At 43.6% G+C, this 23413-nt stretch overlaps 1 protein-coding gene across 3 annotated transcripts in view; it reads left to right on the forward strand.

Annotated features, from left to right (window-relative positions):
* The window catches only part of LOC126995650 (protein FAM167A-like), a 35739-nt gene extending 18141 nt beyond the window's left edge, over positions 1-17598 (forward strand). For 2 of the 3 annotated variants that reach the window (XM_050855414.1, XM_050855404.1), the window contains exons 2-7: positions 1-204; positions 5330-5436; positions 6148-6244; positions 7693-7938; positions 9676-9863; positions 16758-17598. The exon at positions 1-204 is cut by the window's left edge and continues 2020 nt beyond it. In XM_050855414.1, the coding sequence (XP_050711371.1) occupies positions 1-204; positions 5330-5436; positions 6148-6244; positions 7693-7938; positions 9676-9863; positions 16758-16836 (921 nt within the window). In that variant the 3' untranslated portion in view covers positions 16837-17598. Of the gene's footprint in view, positions 205-1793; positions 2581-5329; positions 5437-6147; positions 6245-7692; positions 7939-9675; positions 9864-16757 lie in introns of those variants that run through there. The other variant, XM_050855423.1, reaches the window with a different exon arrangement.
* Positions 17599-23413: the final 5815 nt, after the last annotated feature.

Raw genomic sequence — 23413 nt, forward strand, 5'->3', positions numbered from 1 at the left:
TGCCAGGTGGACAGCACGTGCTTTGAGAGGAGTATGGAGGATAAGCTGGAGGAGATGGCCGGGCGGGTGGAGGAGGATGGAGATGCAGAAGAGATTGCAGCAGCCGGGGAGACCGTGAAGGAGGGGAGAGAGAAGGGAAAGGCAAGCAAAAGACCGGACCTGAAGCTCAAGATGATCAAGCCAGAGAACGAAATGGTGAAAAGGGTGAGTGATTATAATTATTATTATTATTATTATTATTATTATTATTATTATTATTATTATTATTATTATTATTATTACTATTATCATTATTATTATTTTTATTATTATTGTTGTTGTTGTTGTTGTAAAAAAAAAGTAATAGTAGCAGTAGTAGTAGGGGTGGGGGTGGCTGAGTGGTTAGCGTGCCGGCGCCGCGTTCAGAATGACGCGGGTTCGCATCCCACTCGCCGCCACGAGCTGGTTATTTCAGTCACCGCCGAGTGGCCTGAGAGAAGACTACACACATACTGTTCTGAAGGCAACCTATCAACCCGGACTCCTGATTGTTTCTCTAAAGAGAGGATCAAATTATGAGTTCGGGGGGGGGGGGGGGGGGGGCGTATGAGCCAAGCAAGATGGCGCCACTATATACACTTGCCTGCGCCATAACGGGCTGACCGACCATCAGGCCCCACCAAGGAAGTCTACCGGCGCCATAGGTTGAGAAGTAAATAAAAAATAGATAAAAATAATAATAACAGATGTTAATGTTGTAGCAGCAGCAGTAGTAGTAGTACCGGTAGTAGAAGTAGTAGTAGTAGCAGCAGCAGGAGCAGCAGCAGCAGTTGTAGTAGTATTAGTATTAGTATTAGTAGTAGTAGTGGTAGTATTAGTAGTAGTATCATAGACAAAAAGGAACTACAAAAGAATAATTAAAGGATGATCAATAAGCAGACAGCAGGACGAAAAACAGTAGGAATAGCAGGAGAAACAGCAACACTAGACGCGAAAGGAGCAGGCAGGGTGGAGAGAGGGGGATGTAAGGAAGCTTCGAAGGGAAGTAAGGACGAAAGAAATGAAGCAAGGACGAAAGGAAGCCATGAAGTCAGTGGGAGGCAGCAACAGCAGCAGAAGCAGTAAAAGGAGTAGCAGGAGTGCGTGTCGCGGCATAGCTGTTATCATTTTATCAGCGTGTCCGGTGACCTCGGGCACAGATGCTGCCTGGCGCACGACCACAGGCGGTGTTTTTATTATTATTATTATTAGTAGTAGTAGCAGTAGTAATTTTATTATTATTATTATTATTATTATTATAGTAGTAGTAGTAACGCCACCAAGTCTGTCCTTATGGTCAAACCTGAACATTATAACCATGCCGCAGTGGCGTTATTGTGACAAAGGACGGGCAACGACACTTAGGTGCAGTGATTGGGACAGAGGTATATAAGGAGTACGTAGGAGACAAAGTAGCTGAATGGGTGAAGGAAATAGAAGCTTTGTCTGTCATTGCCAAGACTGAGCCATACGCTGCCTATTCAGCGTACACTCACGGCATCCAACATCAGTGGAAGTTCCTGTCTGATGCGCACCTTCCCCGGCATCAGTCCACTCCTCCGACCACTGGAGAATGCCGTCAAGAATGTATTCTTGCCGGCGCTGGTGAAATCTCATGCCTTGGGGGAGGAGGAGAGGGATATACTAGCACTTACCCCAAGACTGGGTGGAATGGGGATCACTTACCCTGAGAAGCTGGCTGATAAGGACAACCAAAACTCCATCAGCCTTACCAGATCTTTCATTAACAGGATCATCGCTCAGGAGGCAGAGGGCGAAAAAGACCAAATAGAAATAAGAGATATTAAAAGAAAAATCTCAGAAGAAAGACAACAGGCCCAAAAAGACGAGCCGGACCGCCTAACACATCACCTGTCCACAGAAATGGGCAGAAAAATCCTCTAACTGCGTGGTTAACGTCATTACCAATCAGAGCAAAAGGCTTCACCCTCAACAAACAAGAATTTGTCGACGCCGTTGCTCTGAGATATGTCTGGCCGATTGAGGGACTGCCTGATCTCTGTGCATGTGGAAAACCAAACGATGTCACTCACACCATGACATGTAGAAAGGGAGGCTTCGTCTGTATTCGACACGATGAGGTGAGGGATCTGACAGCCAGCATGCTCGGGGAGGTATGCCAAGACGTCACTGCCGAGCCGGCACTGCTTCCCCTGGACGGCGAACACTTTCGGTACAGGACGGCCATACCTCACATGAGGCACGGGTTGATGTAAGTGCCCGCGGATTCTGGGTACGCGGTCAGCGGGGGTTCATGGACATCCGCATATTCGACCCGATGGCTGCCTGTCACCGTGAGCTGCCCCTGAAAGCCGCCCGCCACAGGAACGAGCAGGAGAAGACAAGGGCATACGGTGAATGAATCCAACATGTGGATCAGGGCAGCTTCACCCCCCTCGTCTTCACCACATCCGGCGGGATGGGTCCCAGGGCCCGATGCTTCTACGCACGACTCGCGGAACTGATCTCATAAAAGAAGCATCAGCCAAGGAGCCACGTTGTAACCTGGATGAGGTGTCGCCTCTCGTTCTCCCTGCTCAGGTCAGCCATCCTATGTCTATGGTCTAAAAGCCACCAACATCTCCAATATGGACTATGAGGCCACAGTGGTGGAGAGTGACATTAGGGTGGGTCGGGAGTGACATGAGTAGGAAAGGAAAGGGGTATCTAGACGCAATAGATGATAGGGTGTTATGTATAGATTTAGTGCTAAGTAGTATTAGTGATATGGTTGGATGCCACAGTCATTAGCGAACAGAGTTGTGGCTAATGACCTCCAAGCCATGGAGCCCTCCATGATTATGTGTCGGGAAAATAAACATGGGTGGAGGTATCTTTTATGTAGTATTAAAAAGTAGTAGTAGTAGTAGTAGTAGTAGTAGTAGTAGTAGTAGTAGTAGTAGTAGTAGTAGTAGTAGTAGTAGTAGTAGTAGTAGTAGTAGTAGTAGTAGTAGTAGTAGTAGTAGTAGTAGTAGTAGTAGTAGTAGTAGTAGTAGAAGTAGTTGAACTTAGTAGTAGTAGTAGTAGTAGTAGTAGTAGTAGTAGTAGTAGTAGTAGTAGTAGTAGTAGTAGTAGTAGTAGCAGCAGCAGTAGTAGTAGTAGTAGTAGTAGTAGTAGTAAATGTCTGCAAGGGGCCGGAAGACCTACACAGGGCACCTCCTGTAACCCTAAATCCATCTATCACCACATTATCCTCCTCACCCATCAATTTATTAACCCTCTTAAAGTTATCTCTAAGGCCTGTTCCACTCGTCCACCAATTTATTAGTAACCCGATTGTTGCCTATGTCTTTGATGAATCTGAATTTATATGAATTAAAATTATTAGTACGTGTCCTTCTGCAATAACCTTATACCATCATCGTTATCAAAATCATTCATCTAACTTCAATCAAGTTTTCTCGCACTGTTTGTCTTTCTAAAGAATGCAAATTTATACGTTTAAGCCTATTCTTAAGACAAAAGTTTATGAGAAGGCAGAGGAGGAAGAGGAGGAGTTGGAGGAGGAGGAAGAAAAGTAGGTAACAGGTATTAGTATGTCTGTTTCATTTCATCTGTCAACCAATAAAGCGGGAATTTTGATGGATGTGGCACCTGCGCATTTCTAGTTCGTGAATACGTGAAAATCAACTGTTGTGATAGACACTCAAGCCTATTTTTCAATAATATATTTGAATATTTATGTATAAAAAAATAATACAGTCCTTTGCATCGATAATTTCTAACATATAAGCACACGAAAAGACAAGCTTGTAGCTATCATATAACAGTCACATCATGCTCGAACGATCTATGGTTTTTCAAATTCATTGATTGATAGGCCTATCTCATTTCAGGTACATTAATTAAAAGACATCTGGCTCTACAAGTGCAAATAAAGGGTATCTTAATAATTTACTGCATGTAAATAACGATTAATAATCGAAAAACATGAAAAAGACTAGTAATTAATAACTGTTGAATGCGATTTCGAATACTAGGCTACCCATGTTATTTACATGTAACACATCAAACTTCCTTATGTTTAGACACTTGCAGAGTCGAATGTCACTTAATGTATACCTGAATGAGATGAAATATGGATATCTGAAAATCGTTCGGGTATGATCAGACTATACTGTTTGATATACAAGTTGCTCTTTCGTGTGCTTATATAGATTATAATTATCGATGCAAATCGGCATGTTTGCGGTTCATATAAGAGGGCTTGATTTTTTTTGGTACACACAAACATTCAAATATATCACTGAAAATATAAAGTTAATCTCTACGTAATCACGAACTAACAATGCGCAGGTGCCACATCTACGTTCGCGAGTGGACAGACGGAATGAAATGGACTTTATACTATAGTAGTGGTAGAAGTCGTAATGGTAGCAGTAGTTGTTGTAGTAGTAGTAGTAGTAGTAGTAGTAGTAGTAGTAGTAGTAGTAGTAATTATAGTAGTAGTAGTAGTAGTAGCAGTAGTAGTAGTAGTAGCAGTGCCAGTAGTAGTAGTAGTAGTAGTAGTAGTAGGAGTAGGAGTAGGAGTAGTAGAAGTAGTAGTAGTAATAGTAGTAGTAGTAGTAGTAGTAGTAATAGGAGGAGGAGGAGGAGGAGCAGAAACGAGTGTGGGCTATCACGGAAGCAAATTGATAAATGTCATCCTGTGTAGCTGTATCATCGATTGCACATACACGTCTTGAACTTAGGGAAAGGGAAAAAAAAAGAGACAAACAGGCAGAAAGAAGACATTGAGAGAGAGAGAGAGAGAGAGAGAGAGAGAGAGAGAGAGGTGGACAGGGATCAACAACAGCAACAAAAACAACACCGACGGGAGGCACGAGGAACAAAGAGAATGGGTAGCGGCGACGGTGTAATACTACAAGACAAGGAGATAAGAAAACAATGGCACAATAACAGGGGCAGCGTTTTCTTCACCACGCGCACGCAGGCACACAAGGCTGACTAAAGTAAATGAGTGGCGGTGGCGGATTAGGGCAAGGAGATAAAAACATAAAGCAATGAGAGAAAATAACAGACACCCTTTCTTCTCTTGTCCTCGTGCACGCAGCCTCACAGGAGTCAACCAAGTCAAGGAGTCACGGCATAATAGAAAGATAGAAAAAAAATAATTATATAATGCGATAATAAGCTGGACAAATTTCCATCCCTCACGTGACCAAGTAAATAAATATGAGAGAGAGAGAGAGAGAGAGAGAGAGAGAGAGAGAGAGAGAGAGAGAGAGAGAGAGAGAGAGAGAGAGAGAGAGAATGTGACAATAATACTTCTTTTTCTCCTCGCCCGCAGGTCCAGAGGAGTCGGCTGCTGCGGCACATCTCCGAGGAACCCGAGGCGGTGAACAGCGGAGGGGAGGAGGAGATGGAGGTGGAGCTGAGGACCCCGAGCACGCCCAGGTGAGGATGGTGGTGGTGGTGGTGGTGGTGATAGAGGTGATGGTTATAAAGATGAGGATTAGTATAGTGAAGAAGAAAAGCAGGAAAGGGGAGGAGAGACGGCTGATGATTTTGATGGTGATAAGGATGGTGAGAATGATGAAATGATTTCTATGACAATGATGTTGGTGATGATCATGAAGATGGATGAGATATTAGAAAAAGGAGGGGGAATATGGTGGTGATGGTGGTGGTGGCAGCGGTGGTGGTGATGATGATATTGAGGAGGAGGAGACGCAAAAGTAAGGTGGTGGTGGTGGTGGTGGTGGTTAGGGTATGGGTAATGATGATGATGATAGTAATGATAACGATGCTGATAATAATCATGGTAATAATAATAATAATAATAATAATAATAATAATAATAATAATAATAATAATAATAATAATAATAATAATAATAATAATAATAATAATAGTTAATAATGATAATGATAATATTGAAACTGAACTTTTGTTAATTATGGTAATAATATATATATATATATATATATATATATATATATATATATATATATATATATATATATATATATATATATATATATATATATATATATATATATAAATCAAGCAATGTTGAACTTGCTAGGAATATTGTACGACCTACTGATAGAAGTTACGTCTCTCTCTCTCTCTCTCTCTCTCTCTCTCTCTCTGTCTCCCCTACAGGAGCCCGGCCATCGACATCGACAACGTCTTCCAACAAAAACAGCGCGAGATCGCCGAGGACACGGACGAGATGTCACGCCTGCGAGACCTGGCCACGGTGGGGCGCGGGGGGTGGCGGGGGTGGTGATGGGCTGGGATTACGAGTATAAGGGCCATTTTCTTAATTGAACATTTCAGCATCTAAGTGCACACATTTGACAAGGTTTTCGTAGAAGTTGTGGGCATTTCCATGAATAGTTTTGTGAGCCTGGTGAAAGTTTGACACTATGAACGTGAGAAAACATCCACGAGAACCCGATTAATCTGTTTTTGGGCCTTTGCTATTCGTTGATGTGAGAGGGGGAATTTTAAGCGTCTAGGAATTCTGATGTAACATTTATTTCGTAAAAGAGATACACGAAGGTCGCACTCCCAGCGACGCCTATGATACTTCACACTAGGTCACAGATCTTAGGATATTACAGTTATCACCCTGTTATTATTTATTACAAGGAAGAAGCAAATTTGGAAGCTTTTTGACAATACAACAGAAAGATATTCGGCGGAAGACAAGAGTTAATTAGTGATGATGGAATAGGGCGTGGCAGCTATGATAGTGATAATAGTGAGTAATGGTTTGTAGTAATGGATGCTGTGATCGTGGTGGTAGTGAGGGGGGGGGAGGGGGGGGGGCAGAGTAGTAATGGTGGTAGGGTTACACAGGTGATGATTATGATGGATGAAATTATTATAAGAGTTGTATTATTCATTATCGTGACGGTTGTAGCAGTAGTGGTGGTTAGTGGCAGGTGTAAAAGTTGTGGTAGTGAGGAAGCGTTTTGGTGATGGTGAAGAGGTATGGTGGTGGTGAATAGTTGTTATGATGAGGGTGATGATGGGGCGCGGTGGTAAGGGTGATGCTGGTGAGTGGTGATACAGTACGAATGTAGAATGAAGGTGAAGAATCAGGTGAGGTGGTGATGGCGGCGGTGGTGGTGATGGTGGTGGTGGTGGTGGTGATGGTGTTCGTAGGCTTGACTGTTACGTTTATTGACCTCAGCTTCTACATGGCATCTACAGAGGGGAACGAACCCAGCATCATGCCTCTAGAACCACGATGCTTGCCAAGTAAAAAATAGAATACTGTAATAAACTTGAAGCTTGGAAATTATATGTGTGTATAAGACAACATTCATAGTGGAAAAATAGTAGTAGTAGTAGTAGAGTAGTAGTGGTAGAGGTAATGACATTATTATTATTATTATTATTATTATTATTATTATTATTATTATTATTATTATTATTAGCAGTAGTAGTAGTAGTAGTAGTAGTAGTAGTAGTAGTAGTAGTAGTAATATTGGCGATAATATACATTAACTAAACAAGAAATCATAATGAGTAACAATACACATGTTAAATCCTTGCTACAACTGCAAAACGACCAATAAGATAACCATGACATCATAACCATCAACACCTCCATCACCAAAACCAACAAATCATCAACAGCGACAAAACACGAACACCACCACCAACACAACCTCATACGCACCATCTTCGTTCCAGCGCCTACAACTCACAACGCGACGCCCCTCTTACCTGGACTGGGCGGCTGTGTTGAAGGAGCGTGGGCGGCGCGTGGGCGAAGCGCTGGCTGCCCACACGCCCACAGTGGTAGAAACAAGCGGGGCGGAACAGGAAGGCGGGCAGGAGGTGGCGGAAGAGCAGCTGGGGGAAGAGGAAGAGGAATTGAGTATGGATAGAAGGAAACATAACCTCCAAACAGCCGTGGATTGGGTCAAGAAAGAGTTGGTGAGTGTTTTGATGCACTATTTGGTGACTGGTTATGTTGTGTGAAGGTTTCGTGTTGTATTTATATCTGTTTATCCGTCTGGCCGTCTGTTATTCTATGTGTGTCTGTCTCTCTGCTCTGCGTCACTTACTTTTCTTGATTTCACCACTCTTTTATTAACGCTAACAAGGAACTAAAGCCTGAAAGTCAACACTCATATACGCATTACGAAACACGCATCCTTGGAAATAAAAGTGCGGGCAGGTGGCAAAGGCGGCTAACAAGGTGATGCGGGGGGAAGTTATAGGAATCACCTCTATCAATACCTGTCAGGTGAGTGTATCGATACCTGCCAGTTCTGAAGGTGACTATCATTTGGGTTCATTAAAGGCCACGAGCCCACCGCCTTAAATGGACCAAACGATGTCACAGGAATGTATTTGTGTATATATAGATTGTTCTCTCTCTCTCTCTCTCTCTCTCTCTCTCTCTCTCTCTCTCTCTCTCTCTCTCTCTCTCTCTCTCTCTCTCTCTCTCTCTCTCTCTCTCTCTCTCTCTCTCTCTCTCTCTCTCTGGATGAATCATTGATTCTTCTTCTTCTTCTTCCCCTTCCTTTACCTCTTCCTATCAGCTGCATCAGTAATAGCAGTAGTCCAACAAATACGTAAGCTATAAATACAAATGTCCTCTGGTATCTGTTCTTCTTCTTATGTATTCTTTCTATGTATTCCCTCTTCCTCTTTTTCTTCTTTTTCTTCCTTTCTTCGGCTTTCTCGTCCTCTTCTTCCTTTTTTATCTATTCCTCAAACACACACACACACACACACTATTTATTCATTATCTGTTCAGCACATTCGGCTTCCCGCCTAGCGACCCATCAACTATGTCATGCATGTGTTGGCCACACATACATGTGTATGAGAGATACGCAGACTATATTTGTCCCGTGCATGATACAAACTAGGCGTGGTCGTGTGTGTGTGTGTGTGTTGACCTACAAAAATAACTATACTCACTAATTGGAAACAATTACATGAATAAAGCTCGTGTTGTTCTTTCTATAGTCTATAGTTATAGATTTATTGAAAGGTATAATTAGTTAATTAGTTAGTTAGTTAGTTAGTGTGTGTGTGTGTGTGTGTGTGTGTGTGTGTGTGTGTGTGTGTGTGTGTAAGGAATGGGCCCACTTTTGGTCTAGTCAAGGCCACAACACACAGAGAGGCTCAGCATATGGTGTTCCCAAGACAACACACAGCCTCCTCGCTTCCTGTTCTCCCACTGAGCAGAGCAGGAAGCAGGCCAGCCGCGACATATCTCGTGAAACATGCTACACCTGTCCCACACGTGCTTACTCCTGTGCTCATTGCAACACTTCGCTCTGCCTCTTCATACTCCACATGTTTACTCTTCCTTAGTTTCTCCTATACGTTCCTATTTGTTCTTATATCTCATTTATCTTTCACACAACTAGCTACTCTTCCTTTCTCTTGCCCTACATTACCACAGCTCCTTTCTACATTTCCTTACTCTCCTCTCTCGCCTTCTTCTCTCACCTCCTATTACTCTTGCTCTTTTTAATCCTAAATCTCACTTATATGGATATCTTCTCCATGACAATCTTTATTCTAACGTGTACGTGTCTCTTTATGTATGGGTCAGCTGTGTGCTTGTGCCCCGTTCCTACCTGCCTGTGACGTGAGACGTAATTCTGAACGTGTATTAACTAACGCAGTGATTGTCTTTGTTATGTGGCACAGACGGAGATGAGGCAGCAAGACCAGCAGCTGGCCAGACAACTGATGCAGCTACGAGTCGAGGTGCAGCGGTTGCGGCTACTGAACTCATGTCTGGCCACGTCCTGCCTGCTGGAGGAGGTGGCCAGCGGCGCCGAGGAGGCCAAGATGATGGAGGCGTCTGACTTGTTTGACCTCCCCCCTGACCTGCGGTGCGTGTGTGCTACGAGGGGGTGGGGAGGGAGGTGTTTTTTGTGTTGTATGTGTGTGTGGAGGGGTTGTGTTGTGTGTATGTTTAAGGTGGAGGGAATGTGTTGTGTTGTGCTCTGCTGTGCTAAGGTGTGTGTGTGTGTGTGTGTGTGTGTGTGTGTGTGTATTTACCTAGTTTTACCTAGTTGTGAAATACAGGAAAAGAGCCGTACTAAGCTCGTGCTGTCCCGTCTCCATAACGCTTATTATCCAGTTTGGCTTTAAATTCATGAATCGTTTTTGCACACACAGTCTCCTCGTCAAGTCCGTTCCATGTTGTTATGCTTCTGTATGGAAAACTGTATTTCTTGACGTCTCTCCTACAGTCGCTCCTCTTCAGTTTCTTACTATTCCCTCTTGTCACACTCCTGTCGCCTACCACTGTCTTCCCTGTCCAATTTCTCCAATCCCTCTTGTATCCTGTATAATGTATTAGGTCCCCTCTCTTCTTCTTTCCAGTGTTGTTAGTCCCAATTTATCCAGTCTTTCTTCATAAATATGTTTTCTCAGAGTTTTTGGTAGTTTGGCCGCTGCTCTCTGTATTCTTTCCAAGTTTCTAATTTCTTTCCTCAATCTAGGTGACCACACTAATGCTGCATATTCCAGTCTTGGACGTATCATCGATGTTATTAGTTTCTTCACCATTTCTTTTTTCTAGATATGTAAATGCTGCTTTTATGTTTCTAAGAAGATTGAATGTTCCCCCAGTTATCCGGTCTATATGTTTTCCAAAGGATGACTTGTCTGTTATTGTCACTCCCGGATCTTTTTCCTATGTTTTTTTCATGATTCTTTCATTACTCAGAAAGTAGTTCCCCGATATTCGTCTACTGCTTTTACCAAACTCCATCACACTACACTTCTTTGTATTGAATGTAATATCCCATTTGAGTGACCATTCGCTTATTCTGTCGAGATCCTGGTTAGGGCTACACAGTCTTCTTCATTAGCCACCCTCCTCATTATTTTAGCATCATCAGCAAACATATTCATAGCTTGTCACCCCTTCTGTCATATCATTTATATATATTGCAAACATAATCGGAGCCAACACTGATCCTTGGGGGACTCCACTAGTCACTTCCGTCCAGCTTGATTTATTGTTCCTGATTACTGTTCTCATTTCTCTCTTCGTTAAAAAGTCTATAATCCAATCCAACATTGAACCTCCCAGACCTCCAACATGATTGAGTTTCCATATTAATCTCCTGTGGGGCACTTTATCAAACGCTTCCTTAAAGTCCAGATACACGCAATCCGCCCAACCGTCCCTCTCCTGTATTATATCAATTACTCTTGAATAGAAGCTTATCAGCTTAGTTACACAAGATCGTCCTCCTCTGAATCCGAATTGACTATTTGTTAATATACTGTTGCTTTCTAAATACTTCACCCATCTGTTTTTTTTTTTATAATTTTCTCACACATCTTGGCTACTACGCTTGTTAATGACACTGGCCTATAGTTCAACGGATCTTCTTTATTTCCTCCTTGATATATTGGGACGATGTTAGCCCTCTTCCAGTCCATTGGTACCTTCCCTTGTGATAGTGAGACATTAATCAAGTTGCTCAACTTTCCAGCTATTTGTTGGTTACACTCTTTTAGCACCCAATTTAATATACCATCCGGTCCTGCCGATTTCCTCGCATCCAGTTCTTCCAATAATTTTCTAACTTCATCTGCTGATGTTTATATCCTTTCCAGTCCAACTCTATTCCCCGGCACTGCATCTATACCTTCATACTAACTCTCCCTTGTGAACACTGTTTGGAAACAATTACTCATCACTTCTACTATTTCACTTATACTATCAAAAGTTTCACCATTTACTTTAACTTCCTGGATCTCATCTCTATTTTTCAGTTTTCCATTTATGAACTTATAAAACAGTTTTGGCTGGTCTTTGCACTTATCCACAATATTTTTTCTCAAAATTCCTTTTTCTTCTCTTCTTACTTTGACATATGCATTCCTCTTCCTTTTGTACTCATTCCTTAGATCTATCCTCCTATTTTTTTCCCATTTTTTTCCATGCCTACTCTTTATCCTGCTTGGCATCTACACACTTTCTATTATACCACTCTTCTCTTGATTTCTGGCCAACTTTCATTCTTGATACCCACTTTTCCACTCCTTCGTTGTAAATTCGTAGAAGGATAGCCCATTTTTCTTCCACATTGTCAACCTCAAAAAAAGTATCCCATTGTGCTTCCTCAAAATGTTTCGTAAGTTGTTTAAAATTTGCCTTATTAAAGTTGAACCATTCTTTCCTGTAGTCCTCATTCCTGATTCTTCTACCTCCTTCTCGTAATATGTATTCAATAAGGGCACGATCGCTCTTCCCTATAGGGCTCTTATAGTTCATTTCCTCTATGATATCCGGCTCCCTGGTGATTATCAAGTCCAATCTAGATGGCTCGTCATTTCCTCTGAATCTCGTATTTTCCTCCACCCACTGTGTGAGGAAGTTATCTATAACCAATTCCAAAACCTTGTACCCCCATGAAGCTTCACTTCCTTCCGTTGACCAGCTTTCCCATGACACTTCCTTACAATTAGAATCTCCCATTATCAGAATCTTATCTTTCTCCTCCAGCACTCTCCTTAGGCAATCTATTGTATCTTCCAGCTTCTTCTTGTACAATTCTTCCGTCCATGAGTTGTTTTTGGGGGGACATACACCACTACAATATTTCTGCATCCTCCCCTTTGCATTCTTACTCCCACATTTAAGACCTCCGCTTCCCCTTCTTCATAGGTGACTCCCTCCACTGTCATTATTTTTTCATCAATAGCCTCACTCCTCCTTCTTGTTTATTTTCTCTATTTCTCGTCCATACATTATATTTACCATCCCCTAAGTTAAATGCATCTATACTACCAGACAATTTTGTTTCCGTAATCCCCATAACATCTAGCTTTTCCTTTCTCACTGACGATGTCAGCCCGTTCACATTAGTGTATGCCACCTACAAACTGTTTCCTCTTCCCTTCTGTACCACTTCCTTAGTTCCATGTCTATCACTCTCCAGAAAAACTTCTATTTCTCCTCTTCTGACCTTGCTTCATTCTTTTCATTAGCTTGATTCTTCAAGTCTCTAATCATGTTCCTTTCCTCCACACTTCTGTCGTTCCTTACTCAGACTTTTTTGTATGCCTTGGTTCTTGCTAGCTTCCATGCCTTTCCCATCCCTTCTTCCGCAGCAGCTTGAGATCTAAATCTAATTTTTACTGGCCGTTGGGCTCTTTCTTCGTTCTTACCAAGCCTGAATATTTCCTCGATCTCTCCTACCAGCTCATGATCTTTTTCCTGAATTACTTCAGTTACTTGTTCCGCGGCCTTCCTTTCTTTTTTTTGCCGTGTGTGTGTGTGTGTGTGTGTGTGTGTGTGTGTGTGTGTGTGTGTGTGTGTGTGTGTGTGTGTGTGTGTGTGTGTGTGTGTGTGTGTGTGTGTGTGTGTGTGTGTGTGTGTGTGTGTGTGTGTGTGTGTGTGTGTGTGTGTGTGTGTGTGTGTGTGTGTGTAGAGGAGCTATTTTGTGTTGTGTGTGGGTTGGTAAAGGAACTGTTTTGTGTTGTGTGTGTGTGTGTGTGTGTGTGTGTGTGTGTGTGTGTGTGTGTGTGTGTGTGTGTGTGTGTGTGTGTGTGTGTGTGTGTGTGTGTGTGTGTGTGTGTGTGTGTGTGTGTGTGTGTGTGTGTGTGTGTGTGTGTGAGGAGCTGTTTTGTGTTGTGTGTGTGTAGTTATAGGAACTGTTTTTTGGTGTGTGTGTGTGTGTGTGTGTGTGTGTGTGTGTGTGTGTGTGTGTGTGTGTGTGTGTGTGTGTGTGTGTGTGTGTGTGTGTGTGTGTGTGTGTAGGTGGAGGGGCTGTGTTGTGTTGTGTTGTGTGTGGGTGGAGGGCTGTGTTGTGTTGTGTTGTGTGTTAGTGGTGGGGCTGTTTTGTGTTGTGTGTGTGTGTGTGTGTGTGTGTGTGTGTGTGTGTGTGTGTGTGTGTGTGTGTGTGTGTGTGTGTGTGTGTGTGTGTGTGTGTGTGTGTGGGCTGTGTTGTGCTGTGTTGTGTGTGGTGGGGCTGTGTTGTGTTGTGTTGTGTGTTAGTGGTGGGGCTGTGTTGTGTTGTGTGTGGGTGGAGGGGCTGTGTTGTGTTGTGTTGTGTGTGGTGGGGCTGTGTTGTGTTGTGTTGTGTGTTAGTGGTGGGACTGTGTTGTGTTGTGTTGTGTTGTGTTGTGTGTGGGTGGAGGGGCTGTGTTGTGTTGTGTTGTGTGTGGGTGGAGGGGCTGTGTTGTGTTGTGTTGTGTGTGGGTGGAGGGGCTGTGTTGTGTTGTGTGTGGGTGGAGGGGCTGTGTTGTGTTGTGTTGTGTGTTAGTGGTTGGGCTGTGTTGTGTTGTGTTGTGTTGTGTGTGGTTGGGCTGTGTTGTGTTGTGTTGTGTGTGGGTGGTGGGGCTGTGTTGTGTTGTGTGTGGGTGGTGGGGCTGTGTTGTGTTGTGTTGTGTGTGGGTGGTGGGGCTGTGTTGTGTTGTGTTGTGTGTGGGTGGAGGGGCTGTGTTGTGTTGTGTTGTGTGTGGGTGGAGGGGCTGTGTTGTGTTGTGTTGTGTGTGGGTGGAGGGGCTGTGTTGTGTTGTGTTGTGTGTGGGTGGAGGGGCTGTGTTGTGTTGTGTTGTGTGTGGGTGGAGGGGCTGTGTTGTGTTGTGTTGTGTGTGGGTGGAGGGGCTGTGTTGTGTTGTGTTGTGTGTGGGTGGTGGGGCTGTGTTGTGTTGTGTGTGGGTGGTTAGGCTGTGTTGTGTTGTGTTGTGAGTGGTGGGGCTGTGTTGTGTTGTGTTGTGTGTGGGTGGAGAGGCTGTGTTGTGTTGTGTGGGGGTGGAGGGGTTGTGTTGTGTTGTGTTGTGTGTGGGTGGAGGGGCTGTGTTGTGTTGTGTATGGGTGGAGGGGCTGTGTTGTGTATGGGTGGAGGGGCTGTGTTGTGTGTGAGTGGTGGGGCTGTGTTGTGTTGTGTGTGGGTGGAGGGGCTGTGTTGTGTTGTGTGTGGGTGGAGGGGCTGTGTTGTGTTGTGTGTGGGTGGAGGGGCTGTGTTGTGTTGTGTGTGGGTGGAGGGGCTGTGTTGTGTTTTGTGTGGGTGGTTAGGCTGTGTTGTGTTGTGTGTGGGTGGAGGGGTTGTGTTGTGTTGTGTGTGGGTGGAGGGGCTGTGTTGTGTTGTGTGTGGGGAGGGGCTGTGTTGTGTTGTGTTGTGTGTGTGGGCGGGGCTGTGTTGTGTTGTGTTGTGTGTGGGTGGAGGGGCTGTGTTGTGTTGTGTGTGGGTGGAGGGGCTGTGTTGTGTGTGAGTGGTGGGGCTGTGTTGTATTGTATTGTGTGTGGGTGGATAGGCTGTGTTGTGGTGGGTTGTGTGGGTGGAGGGGCTGTGTTGTGTTGTGTTGTGTGTGGGTGGAGGGGCTGTGTTGTGTTGTGTTGTGTGTGGGTGGAGGGGCTGTGTTGTGTTGTGTTGTGTGTGGGTGGAGGGGCTGTGTTGTGTTGTGTTGTGTTGTGTGTGGGTGGAGGGGCTGTGTTGTGTTGTGTGTGGGTGGAGGGGCTGTGTTGTGTTGTGTGTGGGTGGAGGGGCTGTGTTGTGTTGTGTGTGGGTGGAGGGGCTGTGTTGTGTTGTGTTGTGTGTGGGTGGAGGGGCTGTGTTGTGTTGTGTTGTGTGTGGGTGGAGGGGCTGTGTTGTGTTGTTTTTGGGTGTTGGGGCGGTGTTGTGTTGTGTTGTGTGTGGGTGGAGGGGGTGTGTTGTGTTGTGTTGTGTGTGGGTGGTTAGGGTGTGTTGTGTTGTGTTGTGTGTGGGTGGAGGGGCTGTGTTGTGTTGTATTGTGTGTGTGTTGTGTTGTGTGGGTGGAGGGCTGTGTTGTGTTGTGTTGTGTGTGGGTGGTGGGGCTGTGTTGTGTTGTGTTGTGTGTGGGTGGAGGGGCTGTGTTGTGTTGTGTTGTGTGTGGGTGGAGGGGCTGTGTTGTGTTGTGTTGTGTTGTGTGTGGGTGGAGGGGCTGTGTTGTGTTGTGTTGTGTGTGGGTGGAGGGGCTGTGTTGTGTTGTGTTGTGTGTGGGTGGAGGGGCTGTGTTGTGTTGTGCTGTGTTGTGTGTGGGTGGAGGGGCTGTGTTGTGTTGTGTGTGGGTGGTGGGGCTGTGTTGTGTTGTGTGTGGGTGGTTAGGCTGTGTTGTGTTTTGTGTGGGTGGTTAGGCTGTGTTGTGTTGTATTGTGTGTGGGTGGTGGGGCTGTGTTTGTTGTATTGTGTGTGGGTGGTGGGGCTGTGTTGTGTTGTATTGTGTGTGGGTGGTGGGGCTGTGTTTGTTGTATTGTGTGTGGGTGGTGGGGCTGTGTTTGTTGTATTGTGTGTGGGTGGTGGGGCTGTGTTGTGTCGTGTGTGGGTGGAGGGGCCGTGTTGTGTTGTGTTGTGTTGTGTGTGGGTGGAGGGGCTGTGTTGTGTTGTGTTGTGTGTGGGTGGTGGGGCTGTGTTGTGTTGTGTTGTGTTGTGTGTGGGTGGTGGGGCTGTGTTGTGTTAAAATGTCCCCAACACAACAGTACTAACAAAGAGCAAGTGTTTGCTGCTTAAAATAATCAAGTTACTGTTTCACTTCACGACCCTTGCCTGTCTTATCTATAATTATTTGTTCTTACCTTTGTGCTATCGCTAGAACAATACTATTAACAGCAATATCACTACTACCACTATTACTACTACTACTATTACTACTACTACTACTACTACTACTACTACTACTACTACTACTAACCTATCCCCACCACCATTGTCGTCATCACAGTCACCACCACTTAACCACCACCACCACCATCATCACCACTACCACTACCCCGATCATCATCTCCTTCACCATTTCAGGGAGACCTTTTCGCCTGTGCTGAGGGAGATGGGACTCACGCGCATGAACATCACCAGTCGCCGCTTCTCCCTGCGATGAGGCGAGAGGTAGCAGGGTAGACGAGGAGCAAGACGAGAAATTAGGAAGTTCTCACGCGGGAGGCGGAGGAAGCAGAGGCGCGAGACACCAAGAAAATATTTGCAAGAGTGAGCTGAGCCATAGCGCAAAACAGTCTGTGTAGAGGAGTGATGAAAGGCAGAGAAGGAAGAAGAAAGAGGTTGAAAATAATGATGAAGTGAAGGTTAAAAAGGATACAACGAAAAAAGATGAAAAAGAAACAAGAAGGGAAATATGTGCGTCGAATTTAAAAGAGGCAAATGGAAAGAGACCAATACAGAAAAATATGGAAAAACAAGACAGAGAAAAATGGGAAGATGCTAAGAGAAAGAAAGAAAAGTCAGGAAAGAATCAACAGGAAGAATATTGATGTATAGCCTACAGGAGAGTGAAGTGAAACAAGGAAGGTAGAAAGAAAGTAGCTGGAAGGAAAAGCGTGATAACGTGGCTTAAAAAAACAAACAAAGAAAATATAAGGAATGAGAAGTATTTAAATATAACTCAGGGTAGTGGGAAAATAAAAGCCTTGTGTATTGTGTCAAGTATTGTGAATAAGTGATCAACAAACAGAAATTATGAAGTTAAAAGACGGGGTGAGAAAATGAAAATAAAGAAAAAAAAAGAAAACGGACGTATATTTGTTGAATCGTATCTTAAAACAAAACCACGCGAGTACATGAAAAGAGACTGGCGATAAGAGACATACGATAAGAGATTAAAAGCAACCGATGAGAACGAGGAAAAATGGTTCAATATCGAGCAAATAAGCAACAGACGCAAAAAATACTAATAAACCAGAGTGGAGCCATGATTAGTGCGCGGTGAAATGAAGTGCATAAACTCAACGTAAACTTTCATCTAACACACGAGGCACATCACGAGTCCTGCATAGCCACACGCGACGCACAAGGGCTATCAACTCGACATTTTACATCCTCTTGCCCGTCCACACACTCCTCGCCAGATATAGTGTGTGTGTGTGTGTGTGTGTGTGTGTGTAGGTCAATCACATCTGCCAGGTACACAGGCCGCAGGTAGGACAGGTGATGTAAGCGTCAACAGGTGAACTAGCCGCAACACACCGTCACGTGGTAAATCCCTGCCCTATCTAATCACTGTGTCCAGGTGTTCACTTCAGCCAGGCGGGGTTTGGTACTACGATAACAACTCACGTACATAACACGACTTTATTAAAACATCATGTAAAGAATTCATTTGATAACATGTATTTACTTCTTACATGTAGTGCCTATCACCCTTCTGATGTCCTGAAACCCTTGAGCTCACCACAAGATTGGATAGAGACTTTGATCTCCCATAAAGGAAATACGAGTCAGCATTCATTTTGCCATTTATTTTATTTTATTTTTTATTTTTTTAAATTTCGGCCATAGAGTAACGTCTCTCTCTCTCTCTCTCTCTCTCTCTCTCTCTCTCTCTCTCTCTCTCTCTCTCTCTCTCTCTCTCTCTCTCTCTCTCTCTCTCTCTCACACACACACACACACACACACACCAAAAAAAAAAAAAAGGCTTCATCTTATATCTGTCAACAACATAACTTAGTAAGCAATTGATTCTTTTATTTTATTTATTTCGTGGGATTTAAAAGATTGCAGTGTCATTTATACATGTATGAGTGTGGCGGTGTACTTGAACTTGCCACGATATAAACAGGTCACACTCTCGTTCGTACCTTCTCACATAGCTTCATGTAGTGCCTATCACCTTTCTGATGTCCCGAAACCCTTGAACTCACCACGAGATTGGCTAGAGACTTTGATCTGCCATAAACGGAACACCAGTCAGCATTCATTTTGCCATTTAAAAAAAGTAATTCTGTAAATCTCTTTTTGCTGTATCATTTCCAAAGAATATATCTTGTTTGTCGCTCCGCTCACCTGCCCGTCTGCCTGCCTTCTCGCCTGCCTTTTCATTTACCTGTATGTTTGTTTCTTTAGTTATTGTCTGTTTTCATTTGTCTTCCCGCCTGTCTGTCTTTCTCCTCCTTCCTTTTGACCCCATCTATTTTTCTGTCTGTCTGTTGCTCTTTCACATCCTCCGTCTTGACCCCCTTTTCATCGTTTCATGACTAAGCAGCTTTTGGTATCTCTTATACTTAATCTATTCTACTCGAACACACGTTCTCCTTTTCTATCGTCTTCTTTACACGAGTCTTTCCTCATGACTTGACCATATCCCTGTACCTTCCTCTTTACCTAATTTGCGCTACACAATCTGAGACCTTCTTGCCCTCTCTCACAACTCACAAGCCCTTAGATTTACTCCTTTTTATTATTTTTTTTCTTTTCATTCGTTCGGGAGGAGAGAACTTCTGTCCGTGTTTCTAATATGTGCCAGAAGACTGATTAAGCAAGAAGACACGGCAGCAGTAAATTTAGTATTTTGTTCACATATGTCACTGATGAATTTTTATTTCATGGAATTATATGTAACTAATCTTATACTAAGTTATTTGATCTCTGCTTTGACTCCCCTCTGTTATCAGTTATAATTACGAACTTTTCCCTCACAGCCACACATTTCGGTTATATATATAATTACACAGAAGAAAGAGTGCATAGAAATATAGATAAAAGGGGAAGAGACAGCAAGTCATATCAGAGACAAAGGCAGAACTATAAGTCGTGAAGGCATATATGGAAAACTATAAAACGAATCTCTCTAACAAATAGACGAAGGGATGGGTGTTAAAGAAGGGAGAATCAAGACACCTTTCCAACCGAAATTGACCTCCCTTCTGGCCTCTCATTCTTTATTCTTTCACTGGAGGAGTGCTCAGCGGGCTTTTGTTTTCTGTTTGCTATGCTCTTTAGCCGTTCCCATTGATGTAAGAAAAGAGAACTTACCACTTGACACATTTCGCCTCATAAATCTGTTCCTATACACAGTACAGTAGGCCATCAGTAGTCTTTTCCTTTCCCGCAATCTTTCACCTTTCACCTTCATACCGAGGCTGCACACCAACCACCCTCCCTACCTCTTCTCTATGACTCAGCGGAATCCATATAGATATTCTCCCTTTTCTTCTTTGACGCCTTTCCTTCAAAATTGTTTCCTCTTTATTCATGCAAGAAAATGTCGGTCGGTTAAAATGCTTTCTCCCGAGAGTTTATGTAGTATTGATAAAGGAAGAAAACGTTTTTTTTTTTTTTAACTACTCAGACATGTATTCAATTCCCTATCAAACCCATTGTGCGAGATTTCTGAACATTCATGTACTTGAGCGCTGTTTTTTCTATATTTTGTTAAGGGTGTGTATCTGTAACATTAGTAAAAGGAATTTTAAGGGCTTCGTTTGATCTCCGAGGCACTAATTGCTTATTCTGTCGAAACCATGCAAGATTTCAAAACATTCATACACGTAAGTAAACGCTCATTCTTATATTATCTTCCAGGGGTGTAGGTTGCAATGGTACGTAATGGAAGACGGGGTTTCTGCGTTCCTTTTCATCCCTCAAGACAGTAATTTAATTTGCTCGCAAAGCTATGTGACACCTCTAAGACATTCCAGTTGTAGCATAAGTCAGTGTTCTCCAAGCTTTTCTTATAGCAACTCGGTTTTCTTTTAAATATTACCCTTATGATCCACTTGAAATCCTCTTAATAGTGCTAAAAACTGTAAGCCTCCTGCCGTTTGGTATTCACTATTCAGTAATCTATTTGTGAAATGGCGACCCAGGGAGTAATTTTTTTTCGCATATTTCTTCACTGTACTGGTTGCACCCTAGCACATCATCGCGATAAACTACCAGGCGGTGATAAACAAAGACCTGAAGGCGAGAGGCACGCATCTCTCCATCCAAAATCTTCCTCTCTTTTGCCAATTCCTCCCTACTTTCTTTTATAAGAGCAGTGCCAGAGGGCTTTTTTGCTTTTATATATTTTTGCCCTTGAGGTTCTTCCTTTACTGTAAAAAAGTACAATCAAAAGTCATCAAAATAGGTCGTGAGGAAAACACTAAAAACAAAAGTTGATTAGTGTCAGAAAAGTTTGAAGGTTACTTGTTTATCTAATGTCCCGTACTCTGAGGAGCCCTGAGACTAGAGACTAACGTACTCTCCCTTGCAATGTGTCTTATAGGGTCTACGATATCACTCAGGGAACTTCCTCCTTTTCCTCCTATTACTATATTAGAACCCCACCAATGCTCCGCCCCATTGTCACCGCTACTCGTCTGCCAGCAGGAGTGTATCTTGATGGCCCACAAAACACGTTAACACCCAATACTAGCCCTGGTGTGCATATCAGTGTCAGCCTCAGGCCTGGCCTTTGCGATTTTTTATATTCCACACTTCCTTGAGGTGGGGGGGAGAGAGAGAGAGAGAGAGAGAGAGAGAGAGAGAGAGAGAGAGAGAGAGAGAGAGAGAGAGAGAGAGAGAGAGAGAGAGAGAGAGAGAGAGAGAGAGAGAGAGAGAGAGAGAGAGAGAGAGAGAGAGAGAGAGAGAGAGAGAATGGGGGGACAGTGCACAGACAACTGGCTTAACAAAGAGGCGAATAATGATATGGTAAAAGGATAAAGTAAACACAAGGAAAGACTGCCTTATTAAAGAGATGAGAAATGGAAAGAAACAGTAAAGAGTAGCAGGAGCGGTGAAAGGACAGGTCATATATCAGACAGGCGAGGGAATATGTACCACCAGAGAGAAAGGGAAGAAAGCGTTTGAATTCAAGGAAAGATTATGATATTACCATTTTTTTTCTTTTTACAAGGGAGACAGTTGAAGGGCAAAAAATAAGAACAGGGACAAAAAGGCCCGCTAGACGTTGCTCCGACAAAAGGACACAGAACGAGAGGCCAAAAGAGAGGTTAATTTCGAGTAGAGAGGAGTCTTGGTACTCTCCTCTTGAAAGAGTTCAAGTCGTAGGCAGGAGGAAATACAAACAAAGGGAGGCTGTTCCAGAGTGTAACCTACCAGCGGAAGGGATTAAAGAATGAAGATGCTGGTAAACTCTTGCATAAAAGATTAGGACAGAATAGGGATGAGCAAGAGTGGAAAGTCGTGTGCAGCGGGACTGCGGGAGAGAGTGAGACATGCAGTTAGCAAGTTCAGAAGAGCAGTCAGCATGAAAATATCGATAGTAGATAGAAAGATGCAACAATGCAGCGGAATTTAAGAAGTAGCAGAGTGCTAGTAAGAGGAGGATAGCTGATGAGACGAAGAGCCTTTTCCACAGTGGAAAAGAATAGTGTGAAAAGTAGTGAAAAAAGCAAACAAAAGAAAGGCTGAATATGGTCAATGTAAAGGGAGATTATTTAGCCAGGGAAACTCTTGCATAAGAGAGAGGACACAGAGTCGGAGTAGTTTCCCCAGGAGTAGTTAAGTAGTTCAGGTTGTCATTTCCCTCGTGTCCTGTCTGCCAAACACGCTAGGGAGCTACACACACGAGAAGTCAATATAGAGGAAATCTCAGTCATTCAGGGTGTCAGCTTCCTCACAACCTGGTTACCATACACACTACTATGGGAACCATTTATACACAAGATGGCGACGCGCAGCCCCAACTTTACAAGAGGAAGGGACAACACACACACACACACACACATGCACACACACACGTAATATAAGTGTAATACGATGTGACGTACTTCCGTTGCTAATTCCCTATCTTTTACCTAAGCAAATCGCACAACACGCCCACCACAGACAACACGACACGTCTCATCCACGCGTTTTTTTTTTTTTTTAAGAGTGAGGTGAACAATCTTCCGAGAGTGTTCGAAACGTCTCCCGCTGAGAACTGGGACAAGTGTTTGGGCCTGTTCACACAGGGAGCGATGCTACTCTACGCCCTCTATGCCGCCACGTGGCTTTCAATCGCTTCCTTTTTCAATGACTTCACACTGGATGCGAAGCTAGGCGAACAACGCCAGCAATATCCCTCACATAATTCCTTCTTTCTCGCGGTGGTTATACATACTTGGGTGCTTTTACCAAAGGGTCAGGCTACACCAGTGAAAATATCTTGCTGCAGCTGTGCTGTGAATAATCAGCATGTGAGCTCCAAACACATCTGTGGAGTTGAGTCATCTCCCATAATTATGCAACCACGTCTCTTAGCCAAGACAAATCATTGGATATGGTGTTCATAGGAGAGTTGGCTGCGAGGGGGACCACACTGATAGCATAATGTTTTCAATATCAGCTGCAAGATGGCTGGCGCTACGCCGGTGTGTTCATCTTCGGGGGTGCCGAAACCCATTGATTGAATTCCATTGGTTTCCATTATGCTATTTGTGTAAATATTATTTCTTCTTTAAATTTCTGTAATCGTCATAACTGCATGTTTTCATTTAAACTCCATGATCTAGCCGGTAAAGGTTAATGATTATTGCATGTAGTATCAGGGGGCAGCACAAGCTGCACACACACTCACACACACACACACACACACACAGCAATATTGTCATTCCGATAATTCCTTATCTACAACACAAATATTTCCATGAATCCTTGTAAGTCATGTTGACTCCGCCTTTAAGCTGGCCTTCATCCTCGTAAGCACAAAATATAAGGGATTCTAGTCATTTTTTTTTTCA

This window comes from Eriocheir sinensis, chromosome 1, assembly GCF_024679095.1.
Source record: "Eriocheir sinensis breed Jianghai 21 chromosome 1, ASM2467909v1, whole genome shotgun sequence".
Lineage (NCBI taxonomy): Eukaryota > Metazoa > Arthropoda > Malacostraca > Decapoda > Varunidae > Eriocheir > Eriocheir sinensis.